We start from the raw sequence: 21,834 nt of genomic DNA on the forward strand, positions 1-21,834 counted from the left end.
TTATGTCTCAGGGGAAGTTTGTAGGCCTAGCAGTGGTGTTGTGGGAGGGTGAAAGATGATGATTTAGTAAAGTTCATGTAAAGATTCGTGATATTTGGGTGTAACTAAGGGCAAGAAGGGAAAAGGCAATGGTGACCCACTCCAGTACTCTTGCTTGGGAACTCCCATGGACAGAGGAGCCTGGTAGACTGCAGTCCATGGGGTTGTGAACAGTCGGACCCGACTGAGTGACTTCCTTTTCACTTTTCACTTTCATGCATTGGAGAAGGAACTGGAAACCCACTCCAGTGTTCCTGTCTGGAGAATCCCAGGGACGGGGGAGCCTGGTGGGCTACCGTCCATGGGGTCGCACAGAGTCAGACACGACTGAAGTGACTTAGCAGTAGCAGCAGCAAGGGGAAGAAGTGGTCATGATCAGAGATACAGGGCAGGAAATTGTGGTGTAAATGGAGGGGCTGGCAGAAGGCACTGGGGGCTGAGGATTCCTCTGCCCAAGAAGTAAGAGGGGTTGGTTGATCTGAGTCAGGTGCCTCCTGGGGAAATCATTAATTTCCACTAATATTTAGAATAGCACTGGGACTTCCCTGGCCGACTAGTGGTTAGGCCACTGGGCTTCCACTGCAGGGGACCGGGTTCCATTGCTAGACATAGATCCCACATGACACAACTAAGATTCAGAGCAGTTACGTTCTCTCCAGATTTCCATAGAGGTAGTCATATAGACAAAACATGTAATGCAGCAAAACTAAGCACTGTGCCAATGCTCTTTTAACATTTTGACTGTAATCATGCCTCCACTTTTACATTGAGAATCCTGAGTTTAAGGCCTCTTCTTTTACTCCATTAACCGTAAGCTTTGCTCTTATCTTTAATGTATTTCATCCTTGCCTGCGCACAATACCACTTAGCTAACTTCCGGATATCAGGATGGGCCGACCATCCCTGCAGATGCCGCCATGATGGAAACATTCCCCAGAATGACGGGCTCAGTAGGTCGCAGACTGCGTGGGGGTTGAGCTAACCACCAGAAGAGTAGCATCTCTGAGAGCGTGCAACATGTCGGGGTGGGACTTCCGGCATCTTGCACATAGCGGTTATGATGACTGTTTTTGATACCATTCGCTGGATCAGAGGTTCGAGGTCCCCACTGCACAGTGGTGGGTCTGACGTTCACTGTGGGTGCTGCCATAGTGTCTCCACCGTGTCCTGCTCAGGTCTACCTCTTCTCTCCCGGGTAGCCCTGGCACTGCTCCGTCCACACCTTCCCATGGCCACGCAGAAGGCCCAGGTGAATGTCGGTTCTCCAGACCCTCAACCTTAACCCTACTTAAAAACGAAGGGTCTGCAGCTCAGGCTATAGCAGTGCATGCTCCTGTTTCCAGAACAGCGGGGCAGTTATAAATATAGGGTCCCCAGTTCTGACAGGGAATGATGAGATGTGGTGGAGTGTTACAGGCAGAAAGTGGAAAGTGAAAAGTGAAGTCGCTCATTCGTGTCTGACTCTTTGCGACCCCGTGGACTGTAGCCTACCAGGCTTCTCTGTCCATGGGATTCTCTAGGCAAGAATACTGGAGTGGGTTACCGTTTCCTTCTCCAGGGGATCTTCCCGACCCAGGGATCAAACCCGGGTCTCCCACATTGGAGGCAGATGCTTTAACCTCTGAGCCATGGGACACACATATTCAAAGCCTTGGAGGCACACTTGAGTCAAGACCATTCTGGAAATCTGGGTTCCCTCTTGTGTCTGCAGGAAGCAGGGTGAAAGAAGGCACACTTTGGCAGTCCAAGCAGCTGGGTCTTCAGTCGGGGGCCTCTGGAAATCATGGACGTTGGAAGACAACACGGAATCTGAGCCATGGTTTTCAAAGTATTTAAGATGTTGCTCAGGGCGAGCAGACTGGGCAGGACAAGGCATGATGAAAGTGGAGGGGAGAAAACCAGTGAGAGGGCACAGGAGGACAGTTCTGGCGGTGGACAGTTCTAGAAGTGGCAATAGCCTGGAGATTAATGCAGGTTCTTGATGGATCTTAATGATCGAAGTAAATAACCACTCAGATTTTTTGCCCAAACATCCAGGAGAATGGAGATGGGTAATTTGGGGGGAGAAGCAGGATTCAGGGAAGATTAGGAGTTGGATTTTGGATATGGGGATTCTGAGATGCCCCAAAGTGGAGGTGGCACATAAGCAACTGGATTGCAGGTCTGGAGTTTTGGGGAGGGACCCTGAGGCCTGGACCAGAATCAAGCCTTGTGCTCAGATTGGGAGAGCAGGTTTTACTGTCAGATGGATCCTGAAGAGGGACGTGCTGAAGGGCAGAACTAAATTGAACGTGTAGTGGGGAGGAATACTCTGGTACAAGAAGAATCTGCCAGAGGGGAAAGCAGTAATAAGTAAAGAGCCATGGCTGGAATGGAAATACTGGTGGAAAATGTAGCTGCTCCTTTTTTAAGTCTCAGCAGACTCATATAAACTCCCTGTAAAAGAGGGAAAGGCCAGCCAGGCTCGTGCAGCAGCCTGGACCCAATCATGAACAGAGGGGCCTCAGCTTTCTCAGGAAATTTCAAATTTAGAACTGGATGGACTTAAGGCTATCCAGGCACTTAATAATTGATTGAAATTGGTTCCAAAACCCACAGAAGATAACAGTCTTGCTTTCTGGAACTTTCTGGGATTTTTTAATATTTTTGATCCATGGTTGCTTGACTCTGCAGATGCAAAACTGGTAGATATGCAAAGGACCAAGCATGTTTTTTATTAAATATCACATTTTCTTAAATGCTTAAAAGGCAGGTAAGAAGCAATGAAATTTAAAAAAACTCATCACTTTATTTACACCAATATCATTTCCTGAAGTGTTAATCCTGTGGGCAGAATTAGCTCACCTTTACTATTTTTTAAAGATATACATAAATTTGCTGCTTTAGCCATCTCTAAGCACATTCTTTAAGTATAAAGTACGTTTATGTTGTTCACAGGATTCACCCATGTTGTGGCAGGTATCAAAATTTCCTTCCTTTTTACATTACATATGGTGTTAGATAAATAGTATAGTAAAGGCACATTTGTTTGGCTATCTTCTTTCCATTCTGTACATCTCCTATTCATGTACAAAAGATCTTACTGAAAGTTTAAAGCCATCATTATTTGTTGCCATAAATATGTACGTGTCAATGCCAAAATGTCTGAATAACTTCTTCAGCCTTTGTTCTAGGAGACTAATATGTGTCTATATGCTTGTGTGTGTATAAGTCTTAAATTATATGAACTGTTAAAGAGATACCACTATATTGTACTTTGGACATTTGAATTAATGTAAATACATGTGTTCTGCGACTTGAAAAAAAAAAGTTGAATAATATTCCAGTGTATGTATGCAACACCTGTTTATCCATTCAGTGGTTGATGGACATTTGGGTTGTTTTGACCTGTGGCTATGGTGAGTAACGCTGCCATGAACATGGCTGTACAAATGTATCTTCATGCCCTTGCTTTAAAATGTTTTGGGTATATGCTTAAAAGTGAAATTGTTGAGTTATATGTTAAATCTGTGTTTAATTTTTTAAGATTTTGTCATACCATTTTCCATAGCAGCTCCACCATTTTACATTTCCACCAGCAATACTGCTAGTGTTCCAAATCCTCCACACCCTAGCCAACTTCTACTTCAGTTCAGTTCAGTTGCTCAGTCGTGTCCGACTCTGTGACCCCATGAATCGCAGCACGCCAGGCCTCCCTGTCCATCACCAACTCCCGGAGTTCACTCAGACTCACGTCCATCACGTCAGTGATGCCATCCAGCCATCTCATCCTCGGTCGTCCCCTTCTCCTCCTGCCCCCAATCCCTCCCAGCATCAGAGTCTTTTCAATGAGTCAACTCTTTGCATGAGGTGGCCAAAGTACTGGAGTTTCAGCTTCAGCATCATTCCTTCCAAAGAATCCCAGGGCTGATCTCCTTCAGTCCAAGGGGCTCTCAAGAGTCTTCTCCAACACCACAGCTCAAAAGCATCAATTCTTTGGCGCTCAGCCTTCTTCACAGTCCAACTCTCACATCCATACATGACCACTGGAAAAACCATAGCCTTGACTAGACGGACCTTTGTTGGCAAAGTAATGTCTCTGCTTTTCAATATGCTATCTAGGTTGGTCATAACTTTTCTTCCAAGGAGTAAGTGTCTTTTAATTTCATGGCTGCCATCACCATCTACAGTGATTTTGGAGCCCCCCAAAATAAAGTCTGACACTGTTTCCCCAAATCATGATACACAAACACAAACAATGTGTATTAATGGGATGAGTGATATAAGATACAGGAAGGGTCCAACACAGTCATTCCATTTGTACATATATTTGAAAATAGTCATTACTAAAATAGAACATACTCTTGCACCAGTGATTACAATGTGGAAGATGAATTTTAAACGGCAGAAGGAAACTGGTTTGAAGGATGTACACAAGTATGTCTAAATGTACATTCTAAATATGTAAAACTTAAATCAAATATACACTCAATAAACTACTTAGAAAACAACTTAGCAAAAACTGTCCATAATCATTTTACTATGGTTTACTAGCTACATTCCTATTTCCCGGCTACTGGGACTGTAAGGGGGAAAACCCATACAGTGGTGAACTACTGGCAGTGCTTCCCAACTCCATTTCAGTGACATCATGTTCACAATTGACACTGGTAATGGTATGAACATTTACACCAGGGAAATTAGCAAACACTACAGAACAGGGATTGATTTAATTGCAGTGTAATTAAATGTCTGAACTTAAGAATAGGTAGCATGTTAAGAAAGCAGACTTATCAAACATATGATATACGTGGCAGTTACACTGCAGATCATATAAACACTGAGAACAAACTCCCAATATTCCGAACTATAATTCCATGCAGGAAAAAAGTCACTCGTATTATTGGTGAAATTTAACAGATACCTTTGTTGTTTCTTTGCTTTCCTTCTTGTCAAATAAGAGAAAATAGCCAAATCTCAGAAGACAAAGATAGGCAAAAATATGAATTGAAATTTTACTGAACAGAACACACAGGTGAACAACAGACACAGGAAAAACAAAAACTGAACATCAAGAGTCCTGAGTAGGGAACATGCCAGTAGTCTAGTGGTGAGGATTCCACACGTCCACATCACAGGGCACAGCTTAGATTTCTGGACAGGTGGATTCCGTAGGCACGTGGCAGTCAAGAAAACAATCCTGAGAAAAATGCAATTAAATCATGATTTTTTAATATAGAGGTTTTAGTCTTCATGGGAAGAATCAACCCTGATTTCAGTGTTAGCTTTTATGCTAGGTTAATCAAGTGTGGACCCAGGGAAGGAGGATAAGTTCTTACATATAATCATGAGTCACATTTCTCTGGAGGGGTGGGAGAAGATAGGCGATGGTTAAAGCGGTAAAGGAAAAGAGCCTTGGAGACCATGCCATATGAGGGCCATACTGGACATTCTCAGGCCTTCAGTGTGCCTCACACTGCCCCAAACAGTCAACAGGTCAACCATGAAACAGGGCAACAGGGACATCTTGAGGTGGTATATAAAGAAGATGGACAGGATCTTGGAAACCAATCACTGCATGAGGCTGGGGTATAAGCAGGGCTCATGGGGTGGTGCATGTGTGTGTATGTGTGTGTGGCAGGGTGGCAGAAGGGTCAGGGTGGACAAGATGTTCTTCAAGTCCCCAAACCTGGGGTGAACAGTGAGCAGACTCACCGAAAACTACACCAGGCAACCTGGCATGGAATCCCAGATCCCTATCCATCCTAAGGAGATCACAAACAGGTGATCCAGTATCTCTGTGCCTCAGTTTCCTCTCTAAAAAGGGTCCATTTGCTCCAGAGGTTCTTCCCACTGTTACCACCTCAAACTTCAACATCACTGCCAGAAATATTTGCAATATTCATAAAGCCATTTCTCCAGTGTGACCTCGCTGATATTTAATCATGTAGCACCTTCGGGTGAAAGATAAAACATATTCCTGGCACTCACAAGGCTCTTCTCTAGTATGAACTTTCCAATGGGTGAAGAAGCACTGTTTTGCTTAACAGTTTTCCCACATTCACTGCACTCATAGGCCTTTTCCAGTGTGAATTCTGTGATGATCATAGAGATGTGTTTGAGTAGGAAAAGATCGGCCACATTCAGTGCACTTATAAGGTCTTTCTCCAGGGTGGACTCTATGGTGACAAAGGCTCGAGCTATTAGAAAAATACTTCCCACATTCACTGCACTTTTAAGGCCTTTCTCCAGTGTGAACTCTCTGATGATAACGAAGGGTCGACCTAGCTGTAAAATTTTTCCCACATTCATTGCACTCATAAGGTCTTTCTCCATTGTGAACTCTCTGATGATACTGGAGGCCACCTGAAGCAACAAAAGATTTTCCACATTACCTGCACTCGTAAGGCCTTTCTCTACTGTGAACTCTCCGATCATTACAAAGGTTTTGACCTACTTGTAAACGATTTCCCACATTTATTGCGCTCATAAGGCTTTTCTCCAGTGTGAACATTCATATGGGCCCTAAAATGTACCTTTTGACTAAAAAACTTGCCACATGCACTGCACTTAAAAGGTCTTTCTTTACTGTGAATTCTCTGATGCTTAGAAAGGGTTGACTGAGTTGTGAATGATTTTGCATACTCACTGCACTCATAAGGCCTTTCTCCAGTGTGAACTCTCTGATGATAACGAAGTCCGGACCTACTGGTAAAAGATTTCCAACATTTATTGCACTCGTAAGACCTTTCTTCAGCGTGAACTCTCTGATGATGACAAAGACTGGAGATACTAATGAAAGATTTCTCACATTTATTGCACCCAAAAGGCTTTTCTCCAGAGTGAATTTCTTATGGTCTCTGAGATGTTCATTCCAGCTGAACAATTTACCACATTCACTGTACTCACAAGGCTTTCCTCCAGTGTGAACTCTCTGATGATGACAAAGGCTTGACCTAGCAGGAAAAGATTTCCCACATTCATTGCACTTATAAGGCTTTTCTCTACTGTGAAGTCTCAGGTGATGAGAGGTTCGACCTATTAGCAAGAGATTTCCCACATTCAGGGCACTCATAAGGCCTTTCTCCAGTGCGAACTCTCTGATGTGCAAGGCAACTGGATTTACAGGCAAAAAATTTTCCACACTGGCTGCATTTGTAAGGCTTTCTCCAGTGTGAACTTGCACATGCTCAATGAGGTTACTTCTTTGGGTGCCAGCTTTCTCACATTTGTTTACCGCACAAAATGCCTCAGTAATGAGGACTCTCTCATCCTCTACAAGAATGTCTGTGTGACTGGAAACTATCTTACCTTCTCCCAAGCTGTGATGACCTTCTCCACTGTGAAAAACCACCTCACACTCCATACTGTTGTTCAGTTTCTTCCCAGTATTAGTGGCCTGTGACTGAACTTCCATGTTGGCCATGAGGTCATTCCCAATCTCCATGTAGGTAAAGAAATTCCCCGCTGGGTGAACTGTGCAGGTCTTCAAAAATGAGGGTCTCTCAGTATTACATAGGAAACGATTCTCTCTAACATGCTGCTTTTGGTGCTGTTGAATGTGTACAGTAAAATAGAATTCTTTCCCACAGGCTGCACATGTGTATACTTTCTGCTCCCCACTTGTTCCTTGCTCTTCAGCCAAGTACAGAGTATTTCTCAAGACTGGGATGCACATCGCACAGGGTTGGGTCTTCTCAGGAGACAAACCTGCCCTGGGAGTGAGAAACTGTAACACCCCTGCAGGTTTGATTTCTTCAGATGGTGTCTCTTTATCCTGGACTCCACGCCAAGAACCTGAAAAAAACAAGTGATGGTGAAGTATCCGGTTGACTTTATTGGAGTGAATGACACCATCACAATTGTACGTTTGGTGCATGAAAGAAGCAGCCCATGGAATCGTGTTCAGGATATGAAGTTGAAGTCTATTGAGGAAGTAGCTGCTCTCACCAAGCATAGGACACGTGACTGGATGTGACCCAAGGTGAAAGGCATGCTGTATAATTCACTCCTCTGCCAATGGCTTTTATAGGACCACATCCTCTGGTGACCTGTGCAGAAGTATACCGTACATCCTGTATATCTGAAAATCTGAGTGGAACAGGTAGCTGGTGTTCAAGAAATAGTAAAGCAAACACACATGTTGCAAATGGCAAAACGGCCTTCGTTTTTAGGGCTGAATAATATTCCATATATTCCAGATGTTTGTTATCCATTCATCCATCAGTGAACATTCATCTTGTTTCTATCACTTGGATAGTGTTAAAAATGCAACAATAAACATGGGGTACAGATACCTTTTTGATACGATGATTTCACTCCCTGTGGATAAATACACAGAGTTGGAATTGCTGGATCATACTGTAGTTCCTTATCTAATGTTGTAAGGATTCTCCATGATCTACTCCATAGTGATGGCAACAATGTACACATCTCCCAAGAGTGCACAAGGGGTTTCATTTCTTGTCTTTTTCATAACAGACATTAGAACAGGTGTGACATGGTGTCTCATTGTCATTTTGATTGGCATTTTCTGACCACGTGTGATACTGAACTTTTTTTTTACATACAAGGTTTCCATTTGCATGACTCATTCAGAAAAATATCTTTTCAGATCTAACAGATAATACCTTGTTCAAACTGGTCCATGGCAATGAAAGCCTGGAGTCGTGTTCAACTAAGCAACCATGGAACTTCCGTTATTATTATTTTTTTAATTATGAAGGAATTACTTGGTAGGCCAGCAGTTATGACATCACACTTTCACTGCCAGGGGCCCAGGTTTGATCCCTAGTCAAGGAACTAAGACATTACAAGATGGAAATATATCAAACTATCCATAAAGTCATATAAGTTATATAGAAGTGGTCTTAAATCAATTCTGAAAACATAACACAAGCTTTAGCACAACTAAATAAAACAATGAAGAGAAGCAAATGGTGGCAAGTTAACAAAGGAAAGAAAACAAAATCATGCAAAACGCTCTACTTATACCAAAAAAGAAAGAATGGTAGACTAACACAGGAACAAAGAACAAGGATAATTTTATAAAATGATAAATATATTAGATATTTATCAAACTGTATCAATATACTAAACATCGATCGTCTCAGTGTACCAATTAAGAGAAAGATCATCAGGGTGGATCCAGAAACAGGATTCAGCGATATGTTGTCTCTGAGAAACATACTACAGGACTTTCCTGGTGGCCCAGTGGTTAACTATTCGAAGTGCAACACAGGAGACACTGGTTCAATCCATGGTCAGGGTCCCACATGCCACAGTAACTAAGCCTGTAGGCCACAATTAACGACTCTGCACACTCCAGAGCCTGTGCACCATAATGAAGACCCAGCCTGGACTAAAAACATATTTAAATAAATAAAATTTAAAAACAAAAATCCCACTTAAATAAAAACATGCATGTAATGTTAGAGAGAGATTAACAATTCAAAATAAAAATGTTAGTAACTATATTAATATCTAACCAGAGGCTTCCCAGGTGGCTCAGTGGTAAAGAATCAGCCTGCCAATGTAGGACAAATGGGTTTATTCCCTGGCACAGGAAGATCGCACATGCAGCAGGGCAACTAAGTCCATGTGCCACAACTACTGACACTCTGCTCTAGAGCCCAGGAGCCACAACTACTGAAGACCAAATGCTTGAGAGCCTGTGCTCAAAAAAAAAAAAAAAAAAAAAGCCACCAAACCAGAAGTCTGTGTATCATAACTGCCGAGTAGCCCCCAGTCGCTGCAACTGGAGAAAAGCCTGATCAGCAATGGAGACCCAGCATAGTCAACTGGGTATCTGGACACCTACAGACTACACGTCTACTCCATCTAACAGCAGAGTAGTCTTAAGCTGACATGCTGACATGGAAAATTTATAAAACAGAGCACATCCTGGGCCAGAAAAAAACACCTTACCAAATCTGAAACAACAAAAACCAGACAATGTCTGTTCTCAGATCATGGTGGAATCACACTAGAACCAGTAACAGAAAGATAGCTGAAAAATCACACAACAGTGAAAAATCAAACAACCCAAATAAAACATGGAGCAAACAAGAAATCTCAAGGTAAGTTTTTAAGTATCTTGAAATAAATACAACACTTCTCAAAATACGTGTATGCAGTGAATGCAATGGTTATACCGCAACATATAGTACTGAATGCATATATTAGAAAAAAATAAGATCTAAAGGCAATCACCTTAGGAAACTAGAAAAAAAGAGAAAATTGAATCCAAAGGAGGAAGAAAAGACATCATTTAAGAAATCAACAAAGAAAAATAACAAAGACAAACAAAGTAAGCTGGTTCCTTAAAATGACCAATAAAATAAAAAATATTCTCATTAGGGTAATCACAAAAACAAGACAGGACATAAATTACAAATATCAAAAATAAAAAAAGGACTTCCCCAGTATTCCAATGGTAGTCCCTGTACTTCCACTGCAGGGAACAGTTTGATCCCTGGTTTGGAAACAAACATCTCACATGCCTGGAGGTACACCCAAAAGAAAAAAGAGAGAGACAAAGAGAAAGAATTAAAGAGGAAAAACCACTACACGGAATGGACATTAAATGGTATAATGAAATATACAGGTATCTCAAAGACCATAAATGTGATAACCTAAATGAAATGGACCAGTTTTTTGAAAAATACAGTCTACCAAAACCCACACAACAATACACAATCTAAATAGGTACACATCTGTTAAGGTAACTGAATCAATAAGGAGTAATCTTCCAAAACAGATTGTGCCAGGAGCCAGCACGGGAGATCCCACCCATGACAAGGTTATGTGGAAGAGACCTGATGAGCAAGGCAGATCAGGACTCGAGGGACCCCCTGGACCTGCTCAAGCATCTACCCTCAAAACCAGAATCTGTCTGTCTTACTATTTTATGCCTTTCACCAACTCTTCTGACATTAACAGGGGGCTATCCCTGACCACCTTTCTCTGGAAAAAATAAACTTAGGGCTCTAGTTGATAAATCTCCTGGGCATGAAAGGAGTATTTCAATTCAAACTCCCTGTTAGCATTCTAGCTTACTTGGCAGGTTTATTCAGACTCTTGCAACATTGTTGAGCCAATGCTTGCTGCCAAGTTCCCACATTCCTTATCCATTGTTTTCCTTGGAGTGCATATATTAAGATGTAGAAAAAACAAGTAATAGCCTTAGCATTAGCAACATTAGACTTTGAGTTAATAAGTTCTTTCTTTGCTATAACCCACTGAACCTTTGTTCCATAAAAATGTAACTCTGTACTTTAAGGGTGATGCAGGCTAAGGAATTTAAGAAAAAAACATTTCAAGGGAAAGTTAAGTGTTCTGGCTGACCAACCTTTATCAAAAAGGGGTCATAAAGTGTCAACAGGCCTCTGGGCCAGAAGATAATGTACAAAAAATAAGACCCTTGTTTATGAAACGGTATGCAGGAAGAAACCCAGTATCGATAAAAGTTAATACTGATGGAATGTTGCGCTGAATCTGCATTTTTCACTTTGCTCAATGTACAACTCAGGGTATAAAAGCTCCCTCTGAAAACAAGTGACAGGCCTTGCTCACCGAAGCTTGGTCTCCCTGTGTCATTTTTTCTCTTTTTCTCTTTTTCAGGTTGATCCCCTGGAGCACAGAGGCCCTCTGAGTTCACTTTCCTGCCCAGGCTTCTAAGACCCTCTCGAGAAGGTGCGCTGCGCCTTCACCCCACCCAGAGGGCGCCTGAGGCCTTCGTGACCAGAGCAAGTCCCGTGCAGGGGCTTTATTGGCTTTCTGTGTAAACCAAGGAATATCAACCTCTTCCTCTCCTTTACTTCCTTATACTGCAACATTCTTTCTTTCTCTCTCTCTCTCTTTCCTGACGCCAACACTGTTCATCCTGAGGGTATCCCTGGATCCTGCTGGGGCTGGACCCCGGTAAGAATGCAACTTGCCCAGATTGGTTAACTGGTGAAATATGACAAACATTTTAGGATGATATACAATTCTCTACAATTCCTTTCAGAAGACAGAAACAGAAAGACTGCTTCCTAACTAATTCTGTGAGGCCAACACTACCCTAATACCAAACCAAAACATGCAGAAAAAATATACACCAATATCTCTAATGAACATAAAAGCAAAATCACAAAGCATCAGTAAACTGATTCAAAAATTATGCAAACATGACCATAAAAATTATACATATCATGACCAAACATTATACATATCATGACCATGTGGGATTCATGAAAGGCACCTAGCGTTTATTTCACACCATATTAAAAGTTATAGGAACCAAAACAGCATGCTAATAGCATAAAGACAGTTATCTACTCCAGTGAAATTGACTTCAGATTATAAAGATGAACCCTCATAATATATGATCCAATAATTACTGACAAGAAGACCATTACTATTCAACAGAGTCGTCAACAAATAGTGTTGTAAAAACTGAATAGCCACACGTACAAGAATGAAGTTAGAGTCCTACCTAATACCATATACAAAAAGGCATTCAAAATATATCAAAGGTCAAAATGTAAGAGCTGAAGTTACACAATTCTTAGGAGGAAAAACAGGGAAAACTTTAAAAATGTTGGATCCAGCCATTAATTCTGACATGTGAAAGAACCACTCCACAGGACTGTGTTCTGGAAATTAGCTGGGGTAAAACTGAGAAGCATCTGATCTCACCAAGCGCAGGACAGGACTGGAGGTGGCTGAAGGTGAAAGGCTTCACTCCTCTGTCAGTGGTTTTTACCAGGAACACACTTCCTGGACCTGTGATACGTGTGAGGAGAACTTTCATGATCTACTCCTTTGGCAATTTCTTTTTTCTCTTCTTTGTTTATTTATGGCTGCTCTTGTTCGTCATTGCTGATCTCAGGCTTTCTCTAGTTTCGGCAAGCAGGGGCTCCTCTCTAGTTGAAATTCGTGGGCTTCTTACTGCAGTGTCTTCTCTTGTTGCAGAGCACAGGCTCTAAGGCAGGAATGCTTCAGCAGTTGCAACAGGCAGGCTCCGCAGTTGCAGCACATGTACTTGGTTGCTCCACAGCGTATGGGATCTGCTTGCACCAGGGAGCGAACCCCTGCTCCTGCGTTGGCAGGCAGATTCTTAACCAGACCACCAGCAATGCTCTCAGGAAATTTCTAAATATAAAACAGAGTCTTGTTAACGAGAGTCACTAGGCTGTGCACTTCATCCTCAGGATTTACCTTATAAACGAGAAGTGTGTAACTTCTGACATCCTTCACTCATTTCACCTACCCTCCTTACCCTGATCTGGCGATCACTAATCCTTTGTCTGTATCTGATTGGTGGTGGTGGTGTTCATTTAAAGATTCAACATGTAAGCGTAATTCAGTACAGGTAAACCTGGAACACAGGTTCTAAAATACTTGGGTCCACTTATACATGAATACTTTTCAATAAAAAAAAAAAACACAGGATCATACGTGTATATATATATGTATTGTATCTCTGTATTATATAGAAATAGATATTTTTTCAAACTACCCATGAAACCATATAGCATAAGGAAGCACTCTTAAATCATTTATAAATATATAATGCAAATTTTAGCACAATTAAATTAAAAAATGGAAGCAAATAGAGCTGATAAGCTAACAAAGGAGAGAAAATTAAATCATACAACCACCTGATTAACACCACAAAAAAGAGAGTGGTACATTAACAAAGGAACAGAGAATAAGGGCAGGGTTTTTTTCCCTGGTGGCTCAGTGGTAAAGAATCTGCCCATCAATGCAGGAGACATGAGTTCAATCCTTGATCCCAGAAGATCCCACATGCCACAGAGCAACCAAGTCCGTGCACCACAACTATTGAGCCTGTGCTTTAGAGCCCCCAAGCAGCAACTGCTGAAGTCAGTGCACCATAGAACCCAAGCTTCACAACAAGGGAAGCCACAGCAATAAGAAGCCTGCACCACTAGAGTAGTCTGTTCTCTCTGCAAGCAGAAAAAGTCCAGGCAGCAACCAAGATCCAGCACAGCCAAAAAATGAGAATGGGGGGGGGGGGGGGGGGAGAACAAGGGCAATTTTAGAAAATAGTAAGCAACAAATATGTTAGATATTAATCCAAGTATACTATCAGTACAGTATTAATTCAACATTAATCCAAGTATACACCAATATACTAAACATGGATAGTCTCAGTACATCAATTAAAAGAGAGATTTCAGGATGGATCCAGAAGCAGAACTTAACCATATGTTTTCAAGAAACCCACTTTAGGACTTGCCTGATGGCCCAGTGATTAAGAATCTGTCTTACAATTCAGGGGACACTGGTTCAATCCATGATCAGGGAACTAACCCCACATGCTGTGGAGCAAGTTAGTCAAAGCTATGGTTTTTCCAGTAGTCATGTATGGATGTGAGAGTTGGACCATAAAGAAGGTTGAACATCAAAGAACTGATGCTTTTGAGCTGTGGTGTTGGAAAAAACTCTTGAGAGTCCCTTCGACTGCAAGGAAATCCACCAGTCCATCCTAAATATTCATTAGAAGGACTGATGCTGAAGCTCCAATACTTTGGCCACCTGATGTGAAGAATCAACTAATTAGAAAAGACTGATGCTGAGAAAGATTGAAGGCAGGAGGATAAGGGGATGAGAGGATGAGACGGTTGGATGGCATCACCGACTCAGTGGACTTAAGCAAGCTCTGGCAGATGGTGAAGGACAGGGAAGCCTGGCGTGCTGCAGTCCATGGGGTTGCAGAGTTGGACACGACTGAGCAACTGAACAACAACACTGGAAAAATGAAAGGGAAAACCACTGAAGTAGGAGAGCTGAAAAACTACCTGTTGTGACAGAGGTGCTCAATCCTTAGGCAGGCAGAGGATCCAGGGCAGGAGGAAGGGCTTAAGAACATTTGTCTTTAATGACATTGATCACTGAAGTGTTTGCAAATGGTCTCAAACACCTAAAAGTCAACCCAAGTTGACATCCAGTGGAAACTGGAAGCAAATGAATATTATCCTAATGCTTCTGAAAGGCATGCAGCCTGAAGTGTTAAAGCTATTTTGGGGAATTCCCTGGTGGTTCAGTAATTCGGACTCGGTGTTTCCCACCATGTGTCTGGGTTCAAGCACTGGTCCAAAAAAATAACATCCAGGAAGTGCCTTTGCGCAGCCAGGGGAAAAAGTCATTTTGTAACCTTTGGCCAGGGACACTAAAAACATCAGACAGGGCCCCTCAAAAAAACAGCAAGGGAACCTGTTATTCATTTTTCTTCCTAGTCTGAGGGTGGGGGGTGGAGGGAGTCAGCCAGGACCCTGAATATAGAAGAGATATTGAGCAGGCCTGAGCGGGTGGACAAGGGGGAGAGCACTACTTTTGGTACCCCCAGAAAAGGCTTTCTTGCCTGTGGTTTGTGATTGTGCCCAACTTGGTGAAAAATACCAATGTATAATCAGGCCATCCAAATAAGCTGTTCTTTAGCTCTCTGAACATCCCCTGGCCCAACCAGTCTTAATCAACTATATCCTACACACAGGACTGGTCTTCCCTCTTAATCCTAAGGTCTTCTTGTTCTGCAACAGCTGTTCTTCCTAACCACTTCACTCATCACCCCACTGCTCCTCCTTCCCAGCAGAAAAATGTAAATCACCAAATGATTAATTATCAAGATAACCAGAAGGAAAGTGCCAACATCTTCTGGGGACCCATCCTTGACAAACTAGTCCAAATGCTAAGGGCTGAAGAATGACACCTCCCATAATACCTGTAAAACCCAACCCCAAGTTCTTGTGAAACAAAGCTGGTCACAGGTGTGAATCTTCACCTGTATAACACTTGTGACCCAGTCCCTCAACTAAACACCATCAGTGCATCATCAAACTTGTGGTGACGTCAGAACTTGTTCTTTGCAAGCTGTCTGCACTCACCTTATCACACGGGATCCACAAGAACTGTGTGTGTGTGTGTGGCCCATGCACCACAATGTGGGGCGTCTGTATCACATGTCTGGGCCCCAAATCTCCCTGGAGTGTTTGTGAATTCTGTACCCACACCTGCTGTGCGGGGTCAGCACGTCCCACTGTATTTCTCCAACAAGGTCTCACTTGTGTCATACCTCCTTCGTTGTATGCTACGTGAGTTTGTAGATAGAGCCTGTGTCAAAGGGTGTGAGCATTCAAACTCAGTCACACTGTGTCCCAGGCTGTGCTGATATACACTGATATTTAGAATCCTTTCTTGTGTTAGTTACTGGAGTTATGAAAAAGCTTCATTTTAGAAATGCATTCCAAGAAGTTACGTATTGAAAAACATGATACCTGAGATTATAAAACTTAAGAACGACTAGGTAAATCATGACACACACACACACAAAAAGTGATCAAGTGTATAAATATGATAAATGGTATAAGATACAGAAAGAGTCCATCAGTTATTCCATTTATATATATATATATATATATTTGAAAATAGTCATTACTAAAGTAGACTATACTCTTGCATCAGTAATGATAATGTTGAAGGCAAATTTAAAATGGCAAGAGGAAACTGGTTTGGAGGGTGTACATAAGTATGTCCAATGTACATCTTAAACACATAAAATTTAAACGAACTCTACAGCCAGTACATGATTTTTTAAACAATTTAGCAAAATCTATCAATAATCATTCTAGTATGATTTATTAGCTACATTCCTACAACATTTTCCAGATACTGGACCTGTAAGGGAGGAAAAGCTGTAACATGGTAGGCTACTGGCAATTCTTTTCAACTCCATTTCAGTGACATTATTTTCACAATTTGACACTGGCAAGGATGGGAATATTAACACCAAAGAAACTGGCAAACACTACAAAACAGGACTTGATTTACTGTGCAATTAAATGTCTGGCCTTAAGACTAAGGTAACAAATGTGAATAAAGCAGATTTATTGAAAACATGTATAATGCATGTGGCCATTACATTACCCATAGTAAAAACTTTTAGAACATATACTTTCAGTACTATGAATTACGATTCCATGCAGGAAAAAAGTCACTCACATTACTGCTAAATGAGTGAAATCTAACAGATCTCTTTGATGTTTCTTTGCTTTCCTTCTTGTCAAAAAAAGAGAAAACACAAATCTCAGAAAGCAAAAGTAGACCAAAATATGAATAGAAATTTTCCCAAATAGAACACACAGGTGAAAAACAGACACATGAAAAACAAACATTAAGAATCCAGTGAAAGGGGATTCCCCAGCAGTCTAGTGGCTCAGATTCCACATGTCCATATCATGGGGCACACTTTAGATTCCTGGACAGGGAAACTAAGATCCCACAGCCACACAGCACAGTGAAGGGGAAAAAAGTCCTGAGAAAAAAAGGCAATTCAAATCATAATGATTTTTTAATACAGACGTTTTAGTTTTCATGAAGAGGTCAGTCTGCATTCAGGGCTAGTGTTTAAGTTAGGCTGATCAGGGAGGGAGGGCAAGTTCATACTAATAAACAACCATCATTCTTCTGAGCTACATTTTTCTGGAGGGGTGGGAGGAAAAGTGAGAATATGGGTAAAGGAAAAAGAATCCTGGAGACCACGCCATGTGAGGGACACACTGGACATTCTCAGGCCTTCAGTGTCTTTCCCACTGCCCAGAACAATGAGTGGTCAACCATATAACAGGGCAACAAGGACATCTTGAGGTGGCTAAACAAAGAAGGTAGATAGGACCTTGGAAACCAATCACTACTTATGGTGGTGGAGCCAGTTCCAAACCTAGGGCAATACCAATGAGCCAGTCCAGAGTCCCTGGCTTAATGCCACTGTCCCTGAGAACCTTCCAAGTGGGAGGCTGTTAGTGAAAGATGTGCATGGGTGGAAATGAAGCTGGAGTCCCTGGGGCTAATCCAGGCTTCAGGTCTGTGTAGCTTATGATCAGGACACAGGAAATGGAGTCCCTGCTCGAAGGGGCAGAAGAGGAGCCTTGCAGTATAGAGCAACTACTCTCATGAAAGGTGCGGCAGTAGTGAGCCCCTGTGTAAGTCCCTCTAAATCTCTGACCTAGACACCCCTTCTTTCACAAATGGAAATAATGATTATTGAACCAAAGCACTGGTTTAGTTGGGTAGATAATGTGGTCATTCACATGTAAGGCATCAATGCTGGATGGCAGAGAAGACAATCCTGTCCAATCAGCATGAGACTGGGATATAAGCTGGGCTCCTATGGTGGGGGGTCACAATGAACAAAGTGTTCTTTCAGTCTTCAAACCTGGTATGTCGGGGGTGGAAGAGGGGGGGAGCAGGAGAGAATTGACCAGATTCCCTACATTCTAATCCTGGCAACCTGGCATTGAATCCCAGATGCCTATTCATTCCAAGGAGATCACTAACAAATGATACAGTCTGTGCCTCAGTTTACTCTTCAGAAAGAGTCTATTTGCCGCACAGGTCCTTCATGCTGTTACCACCTCAAACTTATTCAACATCACTGTCAGCAATATTTGCAATATTCACAAAGCCCTTTCTCTAGTGTGAATTCTGATGTTCAATCAAGTGGCACCAACAGGTGAAAAATTTAACACATTCCTTGCACTCAAAAGGCTTTTATCCAATGTGGATTTTCCAATGGATGAGGAGGAACTGTCTTTTCTTAAAGGTTTTCCCGACATTCACTGCACTCATAGGCCTTTTCCAATGTGAACTCTGTGATGATCATAGAGGTATGTCTGAGTAGTAAAAGATCGCCCACATTGACTGCACTCATAAGGCCTTTCTTCTGTGTGAACTCTCTGATGACGAAGAAGGCTCGACCTACTAGTAAAATACTTCCCACATTCACTGCACTTATAAGGCCTTTCTCCGGTGTGAACTCTTTGATGATCACGAAGGGTCGACCTAGCAGTAAAATTTTTCCCACATTCACTGCATTCATAAGGTCTTTCTCCATTGTGAACTCTCTGATGATACCGGAGGCCACTTGAAGCAACAAATGATTTTCCACATTCACTGCACTCGTAAGGCCTTTCTCCAGTGTGAACTCGCTGATGACGAAGGAAGCTTGAGCTACTAGTAAAACATTTCCCACATTCGCTGCACTTAAAAGGCCTTTCTCCAATGTGAACTCTCCAATGATTACAAAGGTTTGACCTACTTGTAAAAGATTTCCCACATTTATTGCACTCATAAGGCTTTTCTCCAGTGTGAACATTCATATGGGCACTGAGATGTTCCTTTCGGCTAAAAAATTTTTCACATTCACTACACTTAAAAGGTCTTTCTCCACTGTGAACTCTCTGATGATTAGATAGAGTTGACAAAGTAGTGAAAGATTTCCCACATTCATTGCACTCATAAGGCCGTTCTCCCGTGTGAACTCTCAGATGATAATAGAAACTAGAGATAGTAGTAAGAGCTTTCCCACATTTGTTGCACTCATAAGGGTTTTCTCCAGTGTGAATTCTCTCATGTGCAAGGAAAATGGATTTGCGGGCAAAAAATTTTCCACACTGTTTGCACTGATAAGGTTTTTCTCTAGTGTGAACTCTCTGGTGTTCAATTAAGTTCCCCTTTCGTCTAAAGGATTTATGACACTCCTTGCATTCATAAGGCTTTTCTCCAGTGTGGATTCTCCTATGGGAAATGAGGTATTTCCTTCGGCTAAAGGATTTCCCACATTCACTGCAGTCATATAGCATTCCTCCACAATTAAAGCTCTGATGTGAAAGGATTTGGGATTTGTGGCTAAAAAATTCTTCACATTGGCTGCATTTGTAAGACTTTTCTCCAGTGTGAACTTGCACATGCTGAATGAGGTTACTTCTTTCGGTGCCAGCTTTCTCACATTTGTTTACCTCACAAGATGCCTCATTCATGAGGACTCTTTCATTCTCTACAAGAATGTCTGTGTGGCTGGAAGCTATCTTACCTTCTCCCAAGCTGTGATGACTTTCTCCACTGTGAAAAACAACCTCACACTCCTTATTGTTGTTCAATTTCTTCCCAGTATTAGTGGCCTGTGGCTGAACTCCCATGCTGGTCATGAAGTCATTCCCAATCTCCATGTAGGTAGAGAAATTCCCTGCTGGGTGAACCGTGCATGTCTTTAAAAATGAGGGTCTCTCAGTATTACATAGGAAAAGATTCTCTCTAATGTGCTGCTTCTGGTGCTGCTGAATGTTAGCAGTGAAATAGAACTCCTTCCCACAGGCTGCACATGTGTATACTTTCTGCTCCCCACTTGTTCCTTGCTCTTCAGCCAAGTGCAAAATGTTTCTCAAGACTGGGATGCACATCGCACAGGGTTGGGTCTTCTCAGGAGACAAACCTGCCCTGGGAGTGAGAAACTGTAACACCCCTGCAGGTTTGATTTCTTCAGATGGTGTCTCTTTATCCTGGACTCCACGCCAAGAACCTGAAAACAAACAAGTAATGGTGAAGTTTCGGTTGACTGTATTGGAGGGAATGATATCACGACAACTGTGTATCTGCCACATGAAAGAAGCAGTGGGGACCAATGGGGAGCAGAAAGTGTACACAGGTCCATGGAATCACATTCAGGATATGAAGCTGGGGTCAAACTGAGGAAGCAGGTGCTCTCTCCACGTCCAGGACACAAGGATTGGATGTGACCCAAGGTGAAAGGCATGTTCTACAAATCACTCATCTCTCAGTGGGTTTACCAGGACTACATCCTCTGGCACACTGTGACCTGTGACACTGTGGAGAAGTATACTGTTCATCCATGCCACTGAAAATCTGGCTGCAACACGCACCTGGAGTTCAACAAACAGTAAAGCAAACATGCATGTTTGAGGACATAATTCTGCCACCAAGCAACACAGGGAAAACAATGTGAAGACCACATGAGGTTTACACAGGTGGTGGGAGATGAATCCCAGGCTGGAGTAAGACTAAAAATGTAAAGTAGTAGAAATGACAGGTTGGCAGAATGTCAAGAATAGAGAAAGACAAGAGAAGTCATTTGTAGCCACTGGCAATAGCACCACAACACTAGTCAAAGGATGGAAGTCATATGTTCCTGGTATGACGAACAAAGACCTGATAACAAGTTCTTCCCCACTTGACACTCATCTGGGCCAGAGAATCTCCAAGCTCTTTTGCAGAGACCAGAGTCATGCCCATCCCATAAGGCCCAAGGACTCCCCATTCCCAGTTACAGGAGTCAAAATGATGCAAGTGCTAACAGAGTTCGGACAAAAGAACAGTAACAGTGGCTCAGAGGAACTCAGTACACAATACATGACATCAAATACCACAAAGAAAACATTTAAATAATCTTTAAATACTAAAACAGTGTCCTGAAACTAACACAACATCGTAAATCAAGCAAACTATAATATAAAATAAGAAGTTAAAATGAGTAAATGAATAAATAATCTCTATTGGAACCAGAGGAAAGGATATACAGTGGATGGAGTACAAACTTTTTAAGACTTCATCTCCCCACATAAACATAACTGCTCTGGCAGAATCTAACTGATATAACTCTTTTGCAACTATTGAGCCTACTGAAGCTCTGCAGTGTCCCATAAAACAGAGTTTGAAGAGACAAAGCTTCAAAACTACAATCAGATACTACAGATAAACTGGAATGATCATATTGATAATTTTTTAAACAATTATGATTAGTAAGCTAATTAATGTCTACTAATGGATAGGGCAGACAGCATTGAAACTAGAAGGACAATATAAGCAGAGACTGGAATTTTAACAAAGGATCAACACGAAATGCACAAGGGGTTCCTTTTCACCACATCTTTACCAACATTATTTCTTGGGTTTTTCATAACAGACATTATAACGTGTGATGTAGTATCTGTCATTTTGACTTGCATTTTCCCT

At 42.0% G+C, this 21,834-nt stretch overlaps 3 protein-coding genes across 4 annotated transcripts in view; 1 reads left to right on the forward strand and 2 right to left on the reverse strand.

Moving 5' to 3' along the window:
* Positions 1 to 8,314, forward strand: part of LOC101115820 (vomeronasal type-1 receptor 1) — a 29,877-nt gene extending 21,563 nt beyond the window's left edge. The window contains exon 2 of the mRNA XM_060399191.1: positions 1 to 8,314. This exon is cut by the window's left edge and continues 18,135 nt beyond it. The gene's annotated coding sequence lies outside the window, so the exon portion shown is untranslated.
* LOC105602036 (zinc finger protein 211-like) lies at positions 2,731 to 13,149 on the reverse strand. The gene is made up of 2 exons (XM_027978917.3): positions 6,668 to 13,149; positions 2,731 to 5,218 (listed from the first exon to the last, which is right to left on the reverse strand). Exons 1-2 carry the CDS (start codon positions 7,973 to 7,975, stop codon positions 5,165 to 5,167), a joined length of 1,362 nt encoding a protein of 453 aa, XP_027834718.2. The 5' UTR covers positions 7,976 to 13,149; the 3' UTR covers positions 2,731 to 5,164.
* Positions 13,150 to 16,420: 3,271 nt separating this feature from the next.
* Positions 16,421 to 21,834, reverse strand: part of LOC101116597 (zinc finger protein 211-like) — a 44,911-nt gene continuing 39,497 nt past the window's right edge. For both annotated transcript variants that reach the window (XM_060399189.1, XM_027978918.2), the window contains exon 3: positions 16,421 to 20,383. In XM_060399189.1, coding sequence (XP_060255172.1) covers positions 18,651 to 20,383 — 1,733 coding nt within the window. In that variant the 3' untranslated portion in view covers positions 16,421 to 18,650. The remainder of the gene's footprint in view (positions 20,384 to 21,834) is intronic.

The sequence above is a fragment of the Ovis aries genome, chromosome 14, assembly GCF_016772045.2.
Source record: "Ovis aries strain OAR_USU_Benz2616 breed Rambouillet chromosome 14, ARS-UI_Ramb_v3.0, whole genome shotgun sequence".
Classification (NCBI taxonomy): domain Eukaryota; kingdom Metazoa; phylum Chordata; class Mammalia; order Artiodactyla; family Bovidae; genus Ovis; species Ovis aries.